The following is a 22,088-nucleotide window of genomic DNA, read 5'->3' as shown; positions in this document are numbered from 1 at the left end:
AGCACAGAAGATAAGACAACACAAAGCATACAGGCTGGAATAAACAGAAGATACAAGGGTTAAGCGCGGGGGAAGGCTGAGTGCTGCGAGCGCGAAGGCTGGCACAACAATCCTTAGCGCACTGCGGGAAGAATCACAAATCCTTCGCGTGCTGCGTGAAGAACAAGAATTCTAAGCGCATCGCGGGAAGAACATACATTCTTAGCGCATTGCGGGAAGAACATACATTCTTAGCGCGCTGCGAGAAGAGTTCTCTCCACGCATCGCAGGAACAAGATGTCTTCACGCAGGCTTCCATGTAAGGAGTCTGGCGCGTGGAGCTGCAGACATCCTTAAGCGGGAGGAACCAAAGGACAAGCAAAGAGTTAGAAGAAAAAGAGGAAACAAGGCTTAAGGGCGGGACAGCGACAAGAGGGAACAGAAGGCGGAAAGAGAGAAGAGGGATGGACGGCGGAAAGAAAGAGAGAGAGGCGGGAAGGAAAATATATATATATTATTATTAAAAGTAAAATATAAGTATAAATAAATATTAAATCATAAAAGAAAGAGATCGGGTCAGAGAAACGGGTACCTGGGTCGGGTCGGATCGGGCAGATGTCACAGTCTCCCCTACTTTAAGAAATTTCGTCCCGAAATTTATCTCGAAGTAGGTTGCGCAGAGAACAGGTGCGGGTACTTGATCTTCATTTGATCTTCCCTTTCCCATGTAAACTCGGCTCCGCGCTTGGACTCCCAACGAATTTTCACGATAGGGATACGACTGCGCTTGGTTTGCTTTACCTCGCGATCCATAATCTCAACAGGCTTCTCAACAAAATGCATAGTTTCATCGACTTGAACTTCATCAAGTGGAATGTGAAGGTTCTCGTCAGCTAAACACTTCTTGAGATTGGATACATGGAACGTTGGATGCACATTACTGAGCGCGGGCGGCAGGTCTAGTCTGTAGGCAACTTTTCCTACGCGCGCGAGAATCTTGAATGGTCCAACATATCGAGGAGCAAGCTTACCCTTCTTCCCAAAGCGGACAACACCTTTCCAAGGCGACACTTTGAGGAGAACAAGATCACCAACTTGAAATTCGAGAGGCTTTCGCCTACGATCTGCGTAACTCTTCTGTCGGCTTCGGGCAGTCAGCAGATGATCACGGATCTTGGCGATTTTATCGGTTGTCTCTTGAACAAGTTCGGGTCCTGTGATTTGAGTTTCACCCACTTCGCTCCAACAGATCGGGGAGCGGCACTTACGACCGTAAAGTGCTTCAAATGGGGCCATACCGATACTGGAATGATAGCTGTTATTATAAGAGAACTCGATCAAAGGCAGGTGTGAATCCCAATTACCTCCAAAATCAAGAACACAAGATCGAAGCATATCCTCAAGAGTTTGAATAGTTCGTTCAGACTGACCGTCAGTCTGAGGATGATATGCCGTACTCATGTCCAAGCGAGTTCCTAGCGCAGATTGGAGAGATTTCCAAAAGCGAGATATAAAACGGCCATCGCGATCGGATATGATGCTCAAAGGAGTACCATGGCGGCAGACAATTTCCTTGACATAAAGCTGCGCGAGCTGCTCAACACGGTAGTTTTCACGAATGGGCAGAAAGTGAGCAGACTTAGTCAATCGATCCACTATTACCCAAATGCTATCATGTTTGCTTGCTGTCAAAGGTAACTTGGTAATAAAGTCCATCACTACACATTCCCATTTCCACGTAGGAATTTCTGGTTGTTCGAGCAAACCAGACGGGCGTTGGTGTTCAGCTTTTACTTTAGAACAAGTCAGGCATTTAGCTACGAACACAGCAATATCCTTCTTCATACCGGGCCACCAATAAGTAATGCGCAAATCCTTGTACATCTTATCAGCGCCAGGGTGAATAGAATACCGAGATTTATGCGCTTCACACAGGATATCAGCGCGAAGATTCTCATCAAAGGGAATCCAGATGCGATTGAGATAGCAGAGAATTCCACTCAGATTAGGGACAAAATGCGCTTCCGCGCCACACGCTAACTCGGCGCGAAGGTTACCATTACTGATGGATGCGCGCTGCGCGTCACGAATGCGCGATTCAAGGTTGCTTTGAATTGGCGCAAAGTGAAGCTGGGTGCGCGGCAAGATACAGTTAAGCTGGCTGGGTTTACGGCTGAGCGCATCGGCTACCACATTAGCCTTACCAGGATGATACCGGATCTCACAATCGTAATCGCTGATGAGTTCGTTCCATCGGCGTTGCCTCATGTTAAGTTCCTTCTGATCAAAGATATGCTGAAGGCTTTTATGGTCGGTGTAGAGGATACACTTAGTACCATAAAGGTAGTGTCTCCAGATCTTCAAGGCAAAAACAACTGCACCAAGTTCGAGATCGTGGGTTGTATAATTCTTTTCATGAATCTTAAGTTGCCTTGATGCGGTAAGCGATAACCTTGCCTCGTTGCATAAGAACACAACCGAGACCTTGGTTGGAGGCATCGCAGTACACGACAAAATCATCATTACCCTCAGGTAGCGCAAGAACAGGAGCTTCACACAACAAACGCTTGAGCGTCAGAAAGGCTTCTTCTTGCTTCGAGCCCCAAATATACGGCTTACCTTTGTGCGTCAGAGCTGTTAAAGGCAAAGCGATCTTCGAGAAGTTCGAAATGAAGCGCCGGTAATAACCAGCTAAGCCCAGAAAGGAACGGATCTCAGAAGGAGAGGATGGCGTGATCCAGTTCTTGATTGCTTCAATCTTGGATGGGTCAACATGAATACCCATCTTGTTTACAACATGACCAAGAAACTGTACTTCATCAGACCAGAATTCACACTTGGAAAGCTTAGCATAGAGTTGCTCAGCTTTAAGCTTTTGCAACACCAACCGGAGATGTTGCTCATGTTCGGCCTTGGTCTTAGAATACACCAGAACATCATCGATAAACACAATCACGAATTTATCCAAGAAAGGCCTACACACCCGATTCATTAGATCCATGAAAACGGCGGGTGCGTTGGTCAAACCGAAGGACATGACCAAGAATTCAAAATGGCCATAACGAGTTCGAAAAGCAGTCTTCGGAACATCTTCATCGCGGATGCGCAACTGGTGATAGCCAGAGCGGAGATCAATCTTCGAGAAACAAGAGGCACCTTGGAGTTGATCAAAGAGGTCGTCAATGCGCGGTAAGGGATACCGGTTCTTAATGGTGAGTTTGTTCAACTCGCGGTAATCAATACACATGCGAAACGATCCATCTTTCTTTTTAACGAACAACACCGGAGCACCCCAGGGCGAAGAGCTAGGGCGAATAAATCCTTTAGCAGTCAACTCTTGAAGTTGGCTGGCCAATTCTTGCATCTCAGCGGGTGCAAGACGATAAGGAGATTTAGCCACGGGGGAAGCACCAGGGACAAGATCAATACGAAACTCGACTTCACGAGCGGGAGGGATACCAGGAAGATCATCAGGAAAAACTTCAGGGAAATCACGCACGACAGGGATATCGCGAAGCTTCTTTTCTTCAGCAGGTTTAACCACATGGGCTAGAAATGCAACACACTTCTTCCGCATGAGTCTTTGGGCTTCGGCGCAAGACATAAGCTTAAGACCACTGGAGGGTTTTTCGCCGTAGATGTGAAGATCACCATTCTCTCGAGGTATGCGAATCAATTTCTTGGCGCAAATAACTTCGGCGCGATTCTTCGAAAGCCAGTCCATACCAATAATAACATCAAAGCTTCCAAGAGGCATGGGGATGAGGTCGATTAGAAAATCGTTTTCGTTAAGGTTAAGCGTGCAATTTTTAATCACCGAGTTAATTAAAATAGTTTCACCGTTAGCCAATTCAACTGAAAAATTCTCTTTTAAATCGCTGCGCGGTCGCGCAAGCTTCTGCTCGAAGGCGCGAGAGATAAAACTTCGATCGGCGCCAGTATCAAAAAGTATAGAAGCATAAAATCCGTTAAGCACAAATGTACCATTAACTACGTCATTATTCGCTTGCGCTTGGTGCGCGGTTATGTTAAAAGCTCGTCCACGCGTCACTTGGTTCGAAATCTGGTTTCACCGGATTCGCTTGTGTAATCTGAACTTGTAGTCTCGGGCACGCGTTCCGGAAATGACTGGGATCACCGCAGTTATAGCACGACCTGGGTCGTGGGGTTTTGGTAGGTTGGTTGTGGGTTCTGCGGGTAGACTGGTGGTGTTGGAGCAATTGGATTGGCGAGAGGGACTCTACAGTTTTCTACAATGTGACCAGTACGGCCACATCGGGTACAAAGTCGACACGGGGTCTGGGTTGGGTGGTGAAATCTACAGGTTGGGCAAAAGGGATGGTTCCCTGTGTAAGGTTTCTTAGGAGGCGGGGCAGGGAGTGCGGGATTGGTTAAGGCATAGTTGTGGCCTATAGGAGGTGTTGGGTAGGCCGACAGAGGTTGAGGGGCGTATGCTAGAGGCTGGTAAGCGGGTTGCTGGACTATGGGCGGGTTGGTAAGCGCGTAAGCTTGTCTGCGCCTACGTTTCTGGTTATGGTTTGAGGGTTCAGGTTTGGTTTCTGCGGGTTCAGGGGCAGTTTTGGTGGGTTTGGTCTTCTCAGTTCCCCGCAGGAACAGGGTTCCTGCTCTGACATGGTTGTCGCTGAGCACAGCGGCCAACTCGATGGCGTCAGAGAGGGTTACTGGGTTTCTGGCCCATACAGAATCTTGAATTTCCATGGGAAGACCCCCAAGAAATTTCTCTATGGCTCGGCGGGAAGGGGGTAACAAGGTGAGGGACCAGTAAGCTTAGCTCGTGGAAGCGCGTCGCGTACTCGCGCGCTTCACCGCTGTATTGCTTCAAGTTCCAGAATTCCTCCTCCAGGCGCTTAACTTCGTTGGGAGGGCAGAATTCTCGCGTAAGAATTTCCTTGAATTCCTCCCATGTCATGCTAGAAGCAGCCTCTGCGCCACGCGCATGAGCTACTCCATTCCACCATGTAAGCGCTCTAGATTCCAGGACACTGGAAGCATACAGGGTTCGTCTGTCTGAGGGGCATTGGGGTGTGGAGGAAAGTGTTTTCTATTTTCTCAAGCCACTGGAGCATCACGGTGGGCTCCTTCAAGACCTGTGAACTTTGGAGGTTACCCGCGTTGAAGGATTTAATGTTATAACTGGAGGTATTGGTATTGTTTTGGCTCAAGGCTTGGGCTATTGCGGCGCCATTTCCTGGGAACGTTGCTGTCTACGCATGCGCGAGGCTTCTCTTCTCTGAAATCGGCGAGATAGCGGAGGCATTCTATAAAAGTTTTAATTTTTAGTTAATATCTTGGTTTTAGCGCAAAGTTTTAATCTTATAAAGCTTGGTTTCACGGAGTTAGATACTATCAAAAGTTAAAGTAAAATAAATGACCCTAAATGCAGACTTAATAAAGGTAACAAATTCGAATCAGAAATCGACAATTCATGTATCACCATGACTTTCCGAATTCCCAATTTAAAATGATGAGTAAACGAGTATTGGAGATTGACGATTCATGTATCACCATGACTTTTCAATCCTCAATATAAAATATACAAGAAAATGAGTATTGGAGGTTGACAATTCATGTATCACCATGACTTTTCAAGTCTCCAACCTCAGAACATAATCGTAAATGGAAATTGAAAATCAACTATTCATGTATCACCATGACTTTTCGGATTTTCAAATCCCACAAACGAATATGTAAGTAAAATCAATAAAAATCGAAATTCAACAAAAATCGAAATATCGCGAAATAAAACATAAAATCATATACCGCGCAAGCGCGAGCATATTCACAAATAACGAGTAATTAACAATAAGCGCGCAAACATGAGATTTCTCTCATGCGCGAGAAGGGACTCTTAGGTATTCTAGGCCGTTACGTCTAACCACCTATCCTAAAGTCAACGAGCTCTGATACCAATCTGTAACACCCCGACCAAAGGCGGATTATACATCGGGGCGCCACATATTGTTTCATTACTCGTGACACTATTTGGTGTCAATATTTAATAAATATATTCATTCACGCAAGCGCAACGTATACATAAGATATAAATAAACCAACTTAAATCAATATATTATAAATCAAAATATTCGAACAGCAAAAACTTGTCTTGATACATTTTAATCTAGGTCCAAAATAAAGAACTTCCTACGTGTCCTTAAGCTCCCAAAACGGCTACTGCAAACCTGAACATGTGTTAAAATAAACGTCAAACACTTTCGTGTTGGTGAGAAATCAAGTTTAATACAATACATAGATAACAATAAATCTGCGCGCAACATGTGTATGTCTGGTTTTCAACAAGGGTGTAATCTGATCGGGACCAACTCTAAGAGACAAGACTGCCAGTGCTCACAATTGAGCTCACAAACAAGACTAACTGTGCAAGTGTAACAAAAGAGAAAATCATAAACGATAGTTCTCCCGTGTTCATCTAATGGTACCATGAAAACTGCGGAATAGACCGTCAATACGGTTAATGATCCACACATACAAATAAACAGCCAAGTCTACGTCCTCAACACATGGGATACTGCGCGACTAAAGTTCATAAACAGTTTAAGACTCAAGTTTTGTATGAACACATGAACATCCCAAAGCATTTAAAATAAAAAGGGATTAGATACGAGATAACTCACTTGATAAACGATGCGGTGTAAGATAAAGCAAGAATCAACTTTAAACAAGCACAAGTTAACCTATAATTAAAGATTATTGTTTTAAATGATCTGTTTTAAGTCTTGATAATAAGTTAGCATAATTAATAAGTAACTTAAACATTATTATCATATATATATATTACCGGAAAGACAAGGCAGAACGGAGAGGAAGACGGAGGCAGAGAGGAGGCGGCAGAGAGAGCAAGGAAAACAGGAGAGATTAAGTGTTTTGTGTGTGAAGTGTTAGGAAAATATTATTATTATTTATAGGAAAACCCTAGGAGACATAAATCCAGAAAAGGTTCCAAGACAAACAGAACAAGACAAAACAAAAGATAGCAAAAGATATCAAAAGATATGGCAGCTGCAGGGGGCAAGATAAAGCTGTCAGCGAACAGTAAAAAGGCATGGGCAGGTCAGATAAAGGTACTGGTCAAGCATGGCAAAAGCAGATCTCAAAAGATAATGTCAGTCACTTTATCTACCAACCAATGGGGTTGGTACGCATGCAGCGCCGAAAGTAACTATTCAGACATTAGATAGGTTAGGTCAACAGCACAGAAGATAAGACAACACAAAGCATACAGGCTGGAATAAACAGAAGATACAAGGGTTAAGCGCGGGAAGGCTGAGTGCGCTGAGCGCGAAGGCTGGCACAACAATCCTTAGCGCACTGCGGGAAGAATCACAAATCCTTCGCGTGCTGCGTGAAGAACAAGAATTCTAAGCGCATCGCGGGAAGAACATACATTCTTAGCGCATTGCGGGAAGAACATACATTCTTAGCGCGCTGCGAGAAGAGTTCTCTCCACGCATCGCAGGAACAAGATGTCTTCACGCAGGCTTCCATGTAAGGAGTCTGGCGCGTGGAGCTGCAGACATCCTTAAGCGGGAGGAACCAAAGGACAAGCAAAGAGTTAGAAGAAAAAGAGGAAACAAGGCTTAAGGGCGGGACAGCGACAAGAGGGAACAGAAGGCGGAAAGAGAGAAGAGGGATGGGACGGCGGAAAGAAAGAGAGAGAGGCGGGAAGGAAAATATATATATATTATTATTAAAAGTAAAATATAAGTATAAATAAATATTAAATCATAAAAGAAAGAGATCGGGTCAGAGAAACGGGTACCTGGGTCGGGTCGGATCGGGCAGATGTCACAACTCTCGTCCAATATTTTTTCCCATTGAGTATATTGTGCTTTCACTTGTCGCAAAATGTTTAACTAATTAAAAGATAGTGATCACCTTATATTATATAAGTATTTCACTATATCTTGTAGCATTAAGGGCAACTATTTGAAATTTAAAAATCATTTATTAAACATTTTGACTTAGATACCAAGTTTTCAATAGCTTATTCATTATTGCAACCCAACCCAACCCAACCCAACCCAACCCAACCCAACCCAACCATTTATTAAAACACTAATTTCTCTTTCTCTTTCACCTACAAACCAACCCAATACAATATTTTACTCACTATCACAACCCAACTTAAACCAATATTTTATTAAATAAAAATGCTTTATTTTTTATAAAATTTATATCAAAATGTTCAATATTTTTTTATTAAAAAAACCATGTCGTTGCATTTTTTTTAAAAAAAGATCAACAAGTTGTTCTTTTCATAAAAAAACAAGTTATATAAAAGTTTGGTTGCAAACTTAGGTTGCTGGAACAACCTAGGTTGCAACCGGTTGTGGACAAAAAACAATTTCTAATTTTTTAATTAAAATGTTTTTTGTCTTTTTGTGCCGCCTTTCAACCAGTTGTGACAAATGGTTATCATAGTGGATAGTCTTAGGACAACGTCATGGTTTTCATGAAAACACACCTATGTTTATATAAAAAAACTTTTAAGTTGTTTTATCTTGCTATTTAGTGTATTAACTAGTATCTAGTACCCTCGCTTTCCGAGGGTATATGACAAAGTAAAAAAAACCGTAAGCGCTTGTAAATGTCAACATCTAAAAACGTATATCATATAAAATGTCAACAATGTAGACAGTTTATTGCCTTGTCAAGTTACCATAAAGGTTGTTCTTCACAAAGATTAGCCATAATAATATACATCTAATGGTTGTATAATTAGAAAATATGCAATAAGCTACCTTGTTAAAACTAAATAAGGCCCGTCGCATCCTTTTTTTTCCCTCGCAAGAGAAATCCTTTTTTTTTCTTTTTTTTTTTTCTCTCACAAAGACAATGACATGTCTTAAGATATCATTTTCCAACATCCTCAATTACCTTTCTGCCATCTTCCCTTTCTGGTCCAAATCCATTTTATAAATTTGACATGCATACTCAAGTTCAACGTAGTTTATAAGAAACTAAACAAATCAATTATAATAAAACCCATCAAACAACACAAATATCCAATTGATAATAGACCTTGGTTGGTACAAAAATCCCACTCACAGGTCAAAATACAGACTCTTCATAATTGAATCAGAAAACGGTGAAATTGCAGGCAAAATCAATAATAATAATCTAAAAGATAGAAGATGATGATGTTTAATAAGAAGATGATTATTGAATAAAAATAACTTTATGAATCCACACAGTAATTTACAAAAACATTAATGTTGATTGATATAAATCAAACAAAAATATGGATGAATAAAGTTCAAAGAGGCTCAGAGCTATTAATAATAATTAAAACAAAGACGAAGAAAATCACCATGGCTGCAAACATCACACGGCTGTTTCAGCGGAAAAAACACCAATTTGGTAATTTCTACCACGAAACCTCCGGATATTACCCAGCCAGGATACGGTAAGTCTCAAGCTTTGGTTGATTCACTTAGACGACAAAGTCGTCATCATCATCATTGCCTCCAAGCATTGCTTGTTTGCCTCATAAGCAACAACAAAGTTGCTGGACCATCGGATGGCGAGGCAACGCACTGCACGTTGCGAGTTCAACGCCACTAGTCAGAACTACCGGAAACGGCTGGGAAACACCCCGTTTTGCCCCTGTTTCTCTCTAAAAATACAAAGGTTTAAAAGAACTCAGGTGTAAAGCCATCACAATTCGAACATGATAGCAAACATATTCACTCAAAATCAAAGCATCAGGCGCCACCACGAACAACAAAGCCACCAGCAACAACGGCCATCAGGCCACAATCGAACAGCAAGCAAACCACCACCACCAAATTATTAGACCACCGACCATGAGGAGCGCCGCCGCCTAGGGTTCCAAAAAGGAACCCGGCGACAGCCACACCGGTACACTACCACGACGACATTACCGCCACCTAGGGTTTCAAAATGAGAACCGGCAGCAGTAGGCGGTGTTAAAGATGTGGTACCAGAGCTCGAAGATCATCTGGTGATGGTAGTAGGGGTGGCAAATGGGTTGGGTTGGGTCAAAACAGGTCATGGGTTTGAACGGGTTAGGGTCGGAATGGGTCAACTAAAAAAGGGTTGTTTTGGTTCGGGTCGGGACGGGTTTGGGTCAAAAGGTTTGGGTCAGAACGGGTTAGGGTCAAAAGGTTTGGGTCAGAACGGGTCCGGGTCGGAATGGGTCAAGGTCGGAACGGGTCAAAACGGGTCGGATCGTTTTTTTTTTTAAGAACGAGGGTAAATGCACAAATGTTTTAGTTTTTTTTACATTTTTCGTTTTTGATTTATATTTTGAGTTATGATTTTTTTATTAATTTTTTTGGGAGGGGTTTTTATTATAAATTCCTCCCAAATAAATAAAAAAAATTAATAAAAAAATAGTAACTCAAAGTATAAATCAAAAACGAAAAATGTAAAAAAACTAAAACGTTTGCGCCGTTGTCCTCGTTCTTAAAAAAAACCGAGAAATGAACTGAAACCGAAAGCCGACGAAAACGAAACATAAACCAAAAACGAATCGAATTAATCAAAACCGAAAAATCGATCTAAACGAAACTAAAAACTGAAACAGAACAGAAATGAAACTGAAAAAACATACAGGAACGAAACAAAAGGCCGAAAACGAATCTGAAACCGACCAAAAACAAACAAAAGAAACCGAAACCCAACCCGTCCAGTGCTCTGAAACCGACCAAAAAGAAACAAAGGATACCGAAACCCAACCCGTCTAGTGCGAAAGCTCATGTCGGCTCGAAACCTAAACCGAACTCGTTCCAATCCAAAACCCATTTCAACCCGAGCTTGCCACATTTCCTTAATACAGTAACCCAAATGGACCCATTTCTTTAAATTTGTCGACCCATTTTGACCCGAAAATAAGATGGAATACCCATTTTGACCAATCTTATAAAAATCTATGACCCAAACCAACTCATATGATTTTTAAAACAACCCAAATTGACCCATTTAAAATGGCTTGGGTCAAGATTGCCACCCCTAGATGGAAGCGTAACAAACAAAATCGTACCACACCGATCTTTCAAACAGAAAGAAGAGAGAGAGAAGGCGGATTTAATTAAGAAGATAGAAGAAGATATCATTACTCTTCTTTTGATGAGACAAAGAACACAGCTGTTTAGATGAGGAAGACATGTAAATATACAATAACACGTGGTGTATGAGACGAAATGTACACAACTCATAGCCAAAGATACAACTCTTAAAGCACTATGTATACAGTTCACAACCAATGATACAACATGTAATGCATGATTTTGGTTAAGCAAGTTGTAATTTAATATATATGATAATTTGTGTCTCACCGAGTCACAACATTTTCATCTCGTAATGTTTAACCTTTGCTCCCGTAGCACTTCATCTTTGGATGTGATCATTTGGAGTTTAGGTTTATAAGGATTCAACTTGTAAGACCTAAGACAATTCATAAGTGTATTATGATGCGTATGCGATGCATAAATATCTTTAATAAATAACAAACGTCACAAGTTACATAATCTTGATCGTAAACAAAACAAAGGTGTAACACAATGAAGAATACATAAGCAAAATATATTTGATATTACAACTTCTTAGTAGCAATAAAGGCTCTTTGTGATGACTGACAGTGGTTCGATCGACGAAAAGATTTGAATAAAAATGGCGTAAGTGAATAAACCATGAGGACGAAAATGAGAGTTTAGCGTGGTATTTTTGATTCTAGAAAGAAAATATATTCAAAGTTGTTTATTATTATTTAACAATTTCTAAGGAAGGAGGGTTATCTCTACAATACATTGGACCGTCATACGAGTTCCAACCCTTCACACTGTTTGTTTGTTTGTTGTTTCGCTTTCTTTTCTTATCGCTCAACCCATTTAATTTCACATTAACACACCTCTGGTTTGGTCTGGTCTGGTCTGGTCTGGTCTGGTCTTCTAGGGTTTCAATCAATCGAACGGTATAATACTCTAAACCCTCTATTATATCCTCTATACCTTCCTATTATTTCACTTTATTTCATCATTAATCGTTCTTTATCAACGATCGCCGATTAATCCTATAGTAATTTCATCCTTCTGTTTCGCAACTCGAAATTGTCAACATACAACACTTTTTATTGTTATATGATCAAAGGAGGATCAAGTTTCTGTTTTTATAAAAAAACATGCAGATATTATTATTATTATTTTTTTAATTGAGTTTCTGCTTGTTAAATAAGCTGAGTTTATTGTTTTTTTGTTCAGGGTTTGGTGCTGTTGAAATATGGGATTTAATTCAGTTTATAAGGTGTTACTGGATGTTTTCCCACAGGTTTGTCAATATCATGCTAACTTTCATTATTATTATTATTATTATTATTATTATTATATTTCTAAGAAGTTGTTATGTGCTTCTTTAAATGTGCATTCTGGAAGTCAGGGGGGGGGGGTGATCAAACGGGTATGACCCACCAGACCCGACCTGGAACCGATTGTTTGATATGAGATGGTTTTTACCAGGCTTGCATTGCAATTTGTAGAAAACGATGAGCCAAACATAACTATAACTAACAACATAAGACTTATAACCCTTGCTAATTAGAGCTTCTTTTCATCATACGTATACAAGGGCGCGTCATAAAACTTGTCTTAGAAAAACCTATTCAAACTGGTACAATTAAATCAAGTCATAAAGAATATGATAACAGAGTCAAACGATAAATCAACTAGGTTGTATACTTGTACAATTGATTTGAAGTACAAACGGGTTCGCGGGTTTCCTCTCAAACCCATTGCTGGGAACTGACCGTATTAAACTATAAACGGGTATGGGTGTGACGGGCGGGTCTCACAGGTCTTACCTGCTTTCGCATGTCTTAACCGGTTTATGCTCACCCCTACTCAGGGGCGGACCCACATAGTGTGGATCGGGTCCCAGGACACCAATGTTTTTAAAAATTTATTAGAAGCGGTATATAAAATTTTTTGAGGACCCCATAAGATTTAATACTTGGAACCCATACTATTAATGTTGATGTGGTCTGGTGGAAAGTCCCTTGTTTTATTTTTGAAAGGTCATGGTTTCAAGTCTTACAAGGCTCATTTTTTGGTTTTTTGTGTTAATTTTTAATGTTAATCAAACTGTTAATGTTGCAATAATAACTTTGGAAACATTCAAGCACCGCTAAAATACATATCATTGTTTTCAACTTTATGCATGGTTTTCTTTGGAAACATGCAAACACCTTTAAAATACCAGTTTTATTGTTCACTAGTTTAAGTTAATGGTTTTCAACACATGCTTATGAAAGGGTGGATCTATGTTCTATCTCAAAAGCGTTAAAGAAAGGGAAAAAAAGTTGTTTATGTGTCAACCTGACCCATTTTGACCCTTTCTGGTGGTGATGATTGAAAAGAAAGTTTTATTATGATATTGTTTTTTATTATGTTCTCTTCTTCCTGACCGAACAATGACCGACACGAACAATTTGAACACCGAAAATATGGGACTCCATTGGCAAAAAATCCTGGGTCCGCCACTGCCCCTACTGAGAGTGATCACAAAAGTATTGTGACAATCATTGCAGTGTGTACAAGTAACATTTGCTTGCAATTGTTTGATTAGTTTAGCTGCAGGAAAACTAATCATCAAATGAGTAAAAGTAAAAGTATTTTAGCTAAAGGTTATTATGAAAAATTTTAGCTTTTGAAACGCGGTTGATAATAGGCGATGGTCTATATTTGTGCAGGTTGATTCTCGTGTTCTGAAAGCTGTGGCTATAGAACACTCTAAAGATGCTGACATGGCTGTGGAAGTTGTTCTTGTTGAGATCATCCCTAATCTACCTAAAAAGCCATCTACAGTTGGTTCCTCAAGTAAAAGCAAAAGCTCACTCAGTTTCAACGAAGGTATTATGCATACTGTTAACAGTTATTTTTTATTTTTGTTTTTGTATATTTTCGATAATGTGTTTTCTTGGTTTGATGGCTGTAGGTGGTGGTGGTAGTGAAACTGGTCAACTAGAGTCAACTATGGATCGGTTGGTTATTAATTCAGATCAACATGAACAATCAACTGAAACGGTGGTTGTTTCAAGCATCGATGGAAGTTTGTCTGGTGCGACTGAAGGTAGCATTCTCATGTAGACTTTAAATCTGTTTATTTTATTAAGTTGAGTTTGACTCTGTGTTATGTAGTGATTTGCTTTTATTAGTTGTGATTGTTGGTAGTGTTTTCATATAATGATTTAGAGTTTGATTATCTTATTAATGCGTGATCAAACAATCAGCCCTTCACTATTTTCATTAATTACTTTAAAAGAAAGGTTACCTTACCTTTTTATCTTTATTTTAAATAATTTACCTTATAGGAACCAGTTAATAATAAATAATTTATGAACAATCATTCTAGTTGATAAAGTTGAAGTGTCATATTTTGATTATATTTATCTCAGCATTATATAAGAATTCATTATTCACTGAAAGGTGACCGTTTAACTTCTTTCTATATGAAGTTGATAAAGCACTACCAAACGTAATGTTCTATAACACATTTCATTACAGTTAATAATCTGGTTTAGACTGTTTTCATCACACAATAAGTTTATTATTGTTCTTTTGTGGATCTATAACTTTTTGACTTTTGATCCTTTTAATGTGTGGTTTTAGATACTAGTTTTGCTTCTCAACTTAACAGTCAGATAGTTACAGATCCTGTAAATGTGGAATCACTTGCCACATCATCTTATCATGATGCAAATGACGGAAGCACTGCTGATAGTCTATCAACATTTACAGAGCCTCTAAATGTAGAGCCACTTGCTTCTCAACATTATAATATTAATGATGGTGGCTCTTCATCTAACAATGATCAAGGATACATGAATACTGGAAGTGAAACCGTTGAGAATGAAACTTTATTTGTTCCAGAGACAAATCTAGTTGCAACTCAAGAAGCAGATACGAGTTCATCGAAATCCGTCTCTGAAAAAAATGCTTTTACAGTTGAGTTTGATGATTCTGATGGTGAGTCAGATACGAGTCATGTGCTTACTAGATCAGAGGAAAAATGTAACACTGAATTTCTTGAGGAAATTATTGAAGAGGCTAAAAATAACAAGGTAATTTCATATCTTCGATATTTTTATATGATTTTTTCTAGTGTTTATTTTAGTTTTGGCGATTTTGACCCATATGTTAATGAATTATTTCATTCCCATTATCTATTATCTCACATGGGTAAAATAAAAAAGATGGTTCGGAAGAGATCACATCAAATTATTGGTGTAAATTTTTTCTTTAAAGGCTAGATGTCTCTCAAATCAATTTTTTAAAAATTTTATATGTTTGTAAATACAAGTTTTTTGATTGACACTACCATTTTGCTGTTTGCAGCATGCTGTTCTAATCATTTTGCTACAAACAAGTTATTACTTATATTGCAAACTTTTTTGTTGTTTTCATGTTAAAATTTTATTAGATACAAAACTGTTAAAAAACTACAGTTCTCTTTTCTTTGAATATATATTATTATTTTTTGAAATTGGTTTCGGTGCAGAAAACCCTTGTTTCGGCCATGAGTTCGGTTATTGATCTAATGCGAGAAGTAGAAAACAAAGAAAAGGCTGCTGACCAAGCAAAAGAATATGCTACCCAGGATTGCTCTGATATACTTGCAAAGGCAGAGGAGGTTAAACATGCACTTTTAAGGGCAAAAGAAGCAAATGACATGGTATTTTCTTTAATAAATTAGTCTTAATTATCAGTATTATTTATATGTACACTTATGTTTTTTGTTCCAGCATGCTGGAGAAGTTAATGCAGAGAAGGCTATTTTAGCAACCGAGTTGAAAGAGCTTCAGCTTCGTTTATTCACTTTATCAGACGAGAGAAATAAATCACTTACAATTCTTGATGAGGTAGAGGTTTTATTTACTTTTCAGTTTTATGTTGTTCTGCGTAATCAGTTTCACAGCAATTGATATATATTTTTTAACTTATAGATGCGAAGAGCTTTGGAGATTAGATTGGCTACTGCTTTACAAGCAATTGCAACAGCAGAAGAACAAAAGATAGAAAATGAGCGGGCTGCTAGAGAAGCACTTTTGTACCAAGAACGCCAAATGGAAAAAGTTGTTGAAGAGTCTAAAAAGCTAAAGCTGGAAGCAGAGGAAAATACCAAGGTATGTGTCTTTAAGCTTTTATATTATTCAAAATACCATTTAAAATACCGCTTTTGCTCCATGTCATAACATTTCTTATTTGATTTTTAGTTGCAAGAGTTTCTCATGGTTCGTGGCCGCACGATTGACATCTTACAGTAAGTCTTGTAATTATAAACATGATTGCAAATATATCATTTAACATTTAGTTTGACATGAATGTTTGCAGAGGAGAGATATCCGTTAAATGCCAGGATGTGTTGCTGCTAAAGGAGAAGTTTGACAAAGGAATCCCGCTATCTCGATCACTTTCTTCCAGCCAAACTTCATCAATCTTAGCCTCTTCGGGCTCATCTTTTAGGAGTGTTGTTACGCCTTTTGAGCCCGAGCTTGATGAGGGTGTAAAGAGCAGTAAAGAAATGGGAGATTCGTATGGATTTGTTGATGATAGTTCAATGCCAGATGTGGCTCCTGAATCACTTGAAGAAACTGGGAATTTTGCTGGTGACCGGAAGACTCTTCTGGAAGACGGATGGGATTTGTTTGATCATTGATCTGTGGGAGCTGTTTGGCTGGCTAATGGGAGATGAATCGCCTCTTTTTTTTGTTTATGAAGCTACTAAGAAATACGGAGGGGTAGAATTTTATTATTCAAGTGACTTTGATTTTTGCGTGGCTGTTTTGTGTCTCAAACCGACCTTTAACCAATGCGTTGTTTTACAACTGAACTGGATGATATATGTATAAATATAAAATATATTGGCAGTACTATACTATATTATTCTATGCATGGCAAGAACTATATATATATATATATATTAGGTTAGTAATTTAGTATCGTTTCATAACTCTAAAAAGGAGGAACTTATAACAACCAAACAATTTTTTGATTTTTTTTTTCATAAATTAACTTTGTTTGAGATTAGTTTTACTATATTTTATATATAAAGTTTTTATTACATATAAAAATCACAAGTTTACATCTGTGTTAAATTTATGTAATAAAAAACTTAATACATATGTAAAAAAAAAATTAAATATGTGTAAAAGGCTAATTTTCATAATTGTAATCGTAAGTATAGATATAAAAGGTGATAAAACTACAATCAAATAATATTAACATACAAATTTATTTTTATAAAAAAACGTTAGTTATTAAAAGTTCCTTCAAGTTTTTAAATAATTTAAGAGTTCTGTATTGATACTCATCCACTACTAAAATCTTTCATGTGGTCTCTAATCACACTTAGGAGTTTGTGGAAGGCCCGGAATGCCGTAGTTCACGATGGGTCAGTGATCCAAGCAGTCTACTTGGTAGAATAGATAAAGGTGGTTAGCTTTCTCTAGTTCCAGAATAGATCGAACCTTAGATATGTTACTTGGGAGGAATGGAAACTTGTTTATGGTGTCTTTTTCTGTTACATAGGCGGATGTACATTGGTGTGCGAGCCTCTAGCTAGTTTGCGAATGAAATTTGTTAGTCTTTATAAATAAAAGAAAAATAAAGAAGTATAAATACCATACTTTAAGTTAACAAAGTAAATTTTATAGAATGGTTTTCACAGTTCTAGTACACATCCAACTTAGATGTGAAATCCTCTCAAAACTACATAGTTTTGGTTAATATTTAATTAAAACCCTTAATCCCTTATTTCCCTTAAATCTTCTCCATCAAAATCCCTCTATTAACCAAAAAAACAAAGAACTTGCGACCAAAGCGATGATCTACTAACAACCTAATTAGATCCTATTATTCAATCCATCGATTAGCTAACAACCTAATCCCTACATCCTACCTTACCAAGGCCACAATCTGCACCAAGTTTTTGTATTTACAATTCATTGCTTTTTTTTTCAACGAGCGTAAAAAATATGAACATGGATATGGGATATTCAATTCATATGCAACACAATTCAAGTTCAAATATGAATAAAATACATAAAAAATTCTGAACACATAACACTAATTATTGATAAATGTATTCCAAAAATTGTGATCAGCAAAGATTTGAAAATAAGAAAATAGTGATCAGAATTATAATGCAATAGGAATTGAAATTTTAATACACACGGAATTGAAAAGCTACTAGTCCCTTGTCGCTAGTTCTTTTTAGGTTAATAAAGGGATCGACTATGGAGAAGATTGATATGGAGAGGATTAAAGGAAATAAAGGTTTTAATTAAATACTAATCAAAACTACGTAGTTTTGAGAGGGTTTCACATCTAAGTTGGATGTGTAACAGTCCCATATTCATTTTCCCAATATATAACATATCATTGGTTATTGGATGGATATCCATACTGGATATATCATAACATATTATGATATGAAAGCCTCCCTCTATAAATGTACTGCTAATACAAAGTAATATACTACATTTTCTGTAAGTAAATGGATAGTAATATTAGCATATGAAGGATAAAGTAGTAAATGAAAAAGTAAACAAGATTTTAACAACAAAATTATAATAAAAAATCAAAAATTTGAAAAGCTGGTTACGGTTTGCTTATTCAACCGGTTTGATATCAACCGAGTAACCTGTATAAAGAGGTACAAAAGCACTCAATTGGACCGGTTGTATAAGCAGTTCTCGCACTGACCACCTGTCGGGTGAGATCGTAAAAAGAGTGATTTTACACAAACTTCATTTTCTGCATTCACATTGTTCAACACAGTGCTAACGAAAGGCGGAACAGAAAACAAAAAAAAAACAAAATAATACTTAGATACCATACATATTAAACCAACATCCTTCAACTCTCAAGCATCAAGGTTCATCATTTGATGACTATGTGATACGCCCTAATAGGCCCGTTTATATAGACAGGTCTCGTACCCATATGATTGTATAAATCTTGCTTGCTTTCACTATTTGATTAGTTCACAGATCTCACTGCGCGTTCAACGCCTTTTGAATATCACCCTGCAATGAAATTAAAGACATCATGTGGTGGCGTTGATAACTGAAAGACAAGGGTACATGCACCAATCGGCTGGGGTCTGATGGTTGAGTGTTATGTGCCTTATGTCCAAGGCTTGATGCAAAACCACTATCGAGCTAGGGGTCTTACTGGAAGCAGCCTCTCTATTCCTATGGAGTAGAGGTAAGGCTGTCTACATCTTACCCTCCTCAAACCCTACCATAGCTTTGCTATTGGTAGGATACACTGAGTACGATGATGATGATGATGATGATGATGATGATGATGATGATGAATGAAATTAAAGACATTAAAACCGTTAACAAATAACCTTTTGCACAAGTTCACTCGACCCAAAAAATAGTTTATTTGACCAAACCTGTTTTTGATATTTTTAGAATATCCAACATTAGTTAAAACATTAAACCCGAATAGTCACATTAATAAGTAACCGCAACAAGTTACCTGGATGGATAAAGGCGAAGTTGTTGGTCCATAACGGCCTATGACTCGGCCTTCTTTATCCACAAGAAACTTTGTGAAGTTCCATTTGATTCTGGAACCACAAAACCCTCCTTTCTTGGCTTTAAGAAACTTGTACAAAGGTGCTGCTTTGGGCCCGTTGACACGAATCTATAACGAAAACGCATGATTTGAGTCAATTTGACCATTTTGAAAGTCATGTGTCCGCACAAGAGAACATATAATTAAGTTTTAGGTGCGTGAACATAACACCCGTTTATGAGTTATGTTTAAAGGTTAAATGAGTAAAATAAAATGGATAGCTTAAAAGGGAACCGACTGAAAGCAGTAGGGCTGAGCACGGTTCGGTTCGGTTCGGTTATTAGGCGAAACCCAAACCGAAACCGAAGTAATCGATTATTTGAATATGCAAACCGTTCGGTTTTCGGTTAATTTCGGTTTTTTTTTTCAATTATGTGTTGACATTGGAAAAAAAATTAAAAAATGAAAATGCATATTTTAAGCTTGTATAAGAACGTGTTAGAGTACCACAATCCACATATATATTGAATTCAAAAAACAAAAATAGGCACGTGTTACGTGGAACTATACGAATACAAAGCTGCTAATAGAGTTTAAAAATTAAAAATCATTAAAAGTTTAGTCCCGATCTTCATTCATCATCTTAATTATTTATCTTAAAAGTTTAGTACATTCCTCATCATCTTGATAATCTTTATCATCATCAATCGGTTCGGTTTTTTTCGGTTTTTTAAAAATGGATAACCGAATCGAAACCGAAATTTCGGATTTTCAAAAAAAACAAAAAATTAACTGTCGGTTAAGGCTTCGGTTTGGTTTTTTCGGTGCGTTTTTTCGGTTAATTCGGTTTCAATTTGATTAATTCGGTTTTCTACTCGCCCCTAGAAAGCAGGGGTGTATACGAGCCAAGTTGCTCGTGCGCTACTCGAGATCAACTCACTAAAAGCTTGAATCGAGTCGTGCTTAAACGAGCTCGAGCGTTAAAATAAGCTTGTTTAAAAAATGAGTTCGCGCCTGAGTTTCACTTATAGAGCTCGAGCCCAAGTTTGACTTATCAAGCCTATTATTTATGTAATTTTAATTAATTCATCAAATATATTTATATAAGAGTTATTATTATATATAAATTACTAAAAATTTAACTAAATAGTATATGCTATGTTATATATAAATATTATAATTAAAAGCTATGAATACCTAATTATAAATAATACAAAATTAATTAATACATAATAAACTAGCCGAGCTCGAGCTTTAGAAGCAGAGCTTGAAATGAGCCAAGCTTGAGCTCGTTTACACCCCTAGTTGAAAGCCACCCAAATTGTATTTTTAATGCAAACAAATCTCTCAAACCATTCTTTGTTAAATTGTTTAGTTGAAAAATATAATTTCTGTTAACATATTTTCAATTATCATAGTTTCTTAAACGATCGGTATTCAGTTAATAAATTTTTGTGTTAAACCCTGAACATGCGTTTTTAAAGAGAACCTTATGGAAGATGGGATACTGAGCGTTAAACCTCGAGCACGCAAATTCTTCCACTTTCTCACTTGATTCGGGTTCTTGGGACAAGAATTGATTGCATGGAAATGCCAAGATCTCAAGACCTGATAATCATTACTAGAATATGTCACTACCTATTTTCTTAAATGCTATCTTCATCATTTTTGTCATAGATACAAATTCAAAACACCCTTAATTGTCTACAAACTTTAGTGTAGATAGAATCAGGGGTGTTTGGGCTCATGCTTAAAGTAATAATTAGGGATGTGCTAGAAACCAAAAAAACCAATCCGAAACAAAACAGTAAAAACCAACCGAATTTCTAGGTTTTTATTTGAAGTAATCTATAAGAATTAAAAAAATATGTAACTCAAATATTTTTGGCTATTTATGCGTAAATTTGTTATTTTCGGCCAACCTAAAATTTTCAAGCACAAATGACAAAAACCGAAAAAATCAAGAAGCCTAACAGTTTCAAAAATCCAAAAACCGAAGTTGGTTTGGTTTTAGCCCAAAAGTGACCCAAACCGAACTGTGTAGACCCCCAATCCAAAAACAGAAGGCTTCCATTAAAAATAAAATTAAAATTATTAGCATCAATAATATTATGTAATAAATTGGGATACCTTTTTCTCTGTACTTGTCATGAAGGTCAGCCAGTTGAGGGTAATTCGAGTTTGTAAAGCCACTGATTCAACCCAAATTACAAACAATCAATCGATAATAATAACAAGAAGCTAATCATAAATTCCAAACAGTTAAAAAGATTTAAGATAAGAGATAGAAACAAGCAACCATTTGGAAGCAACATTAACAATCAGCAGCACTTTCCCCTTGTAGATGCTCAGATCCACATCTCTCCCTTTGGCATCCTTCAAATAAATAAAATAATCAATTATTAGCAGATCTAGATAGATGTTTTAAAGTATTAATAATAATAATAATAATAATAATACTTTGACAGTGAATTCGTGAAGAGAGTTTTCAGGAACAGATGGAGCAGCACCCATAGATATTTGTCA

General features: G+C 37.7%; 2 protein-coding genes across 2 annotated transcripts; one reads left to right on the top strand and one right to left on the bottom strand.

Annotated features, from left to right (window-relative positions):
* The first annotated feature begins 12,233 nt into the window (after positions 1-12,233).
* LOC143531185 (uncharacterized) lies at positions 12,234-16,842 on the top strand. Its single transcript, XM_077026532.1, has 9 exons — positions 12,234-12,306; positions 13,724-13,883; positions 13,969-14,103; positions 14,643-15,094; positions 15,532-15,705; positions 15,776-15,892; positions 15,977-16,156; positions 16,247-16,293; positions 16,365-16,842. The coding sequence occupies exons 1-9, from the start codon at positions 12,259-12,261 to the stop codon at positions 16,687-16,689; spliced, it is 1,638 nt and encodes a 545-aa protein (XP_076882647.1). The 5' UTR covers positions 12,234-12,258; the 3' UTR covers positions 16,690-16,842.
* A 2,003-nt stretch (positions 16,843-18,845) lies between these two features.
* On the bottom strand, positions 18,846-22,088 carry LOC143531214 (putative glutathione peroxidase 5). Its single transcript, XM_077026560.1, has 6 exons — positions 22,023-22,088; positions 21,862-21,938; positions 21,693-21,754; positions 21,052-21,170; positions 19,524-19,691; positions 18,846-19,060 (listed from the first exon to the last, which is right to left on the bottom strand). The coding sequence occupies exons 1-6, from the start codon at positions 22,074-22,076 to the stop codon at positions 19,028-19,030; spliced, it is 513 nt and encodes a 170-aa protein (XP_076882675.1). The 5' UTR covers positions 22,077-22,088; the 3' UTR covers positions 18,846-19,027.

The sequence above is a fragment of the Bidens hawaiensis genome, unplaced genomic scaffold (assembly GCF_021521415.1).
Source record: "Bidens hawaiensis isolate Kalapana, Puna unplaced genomic scaffold, B.hawaiensis_p1.1 tig00009086_1, whole genome shotgun sequence".
NCBI lineage: Eukaryota > Viridiplantae > Streptophyta > Magnoliopsida > Asterales > Asteraceae > Bidens > Bidens hawaiensis.
This window is presented reverse-complemented; position numbering and strand designations above follow the sequence as displayed.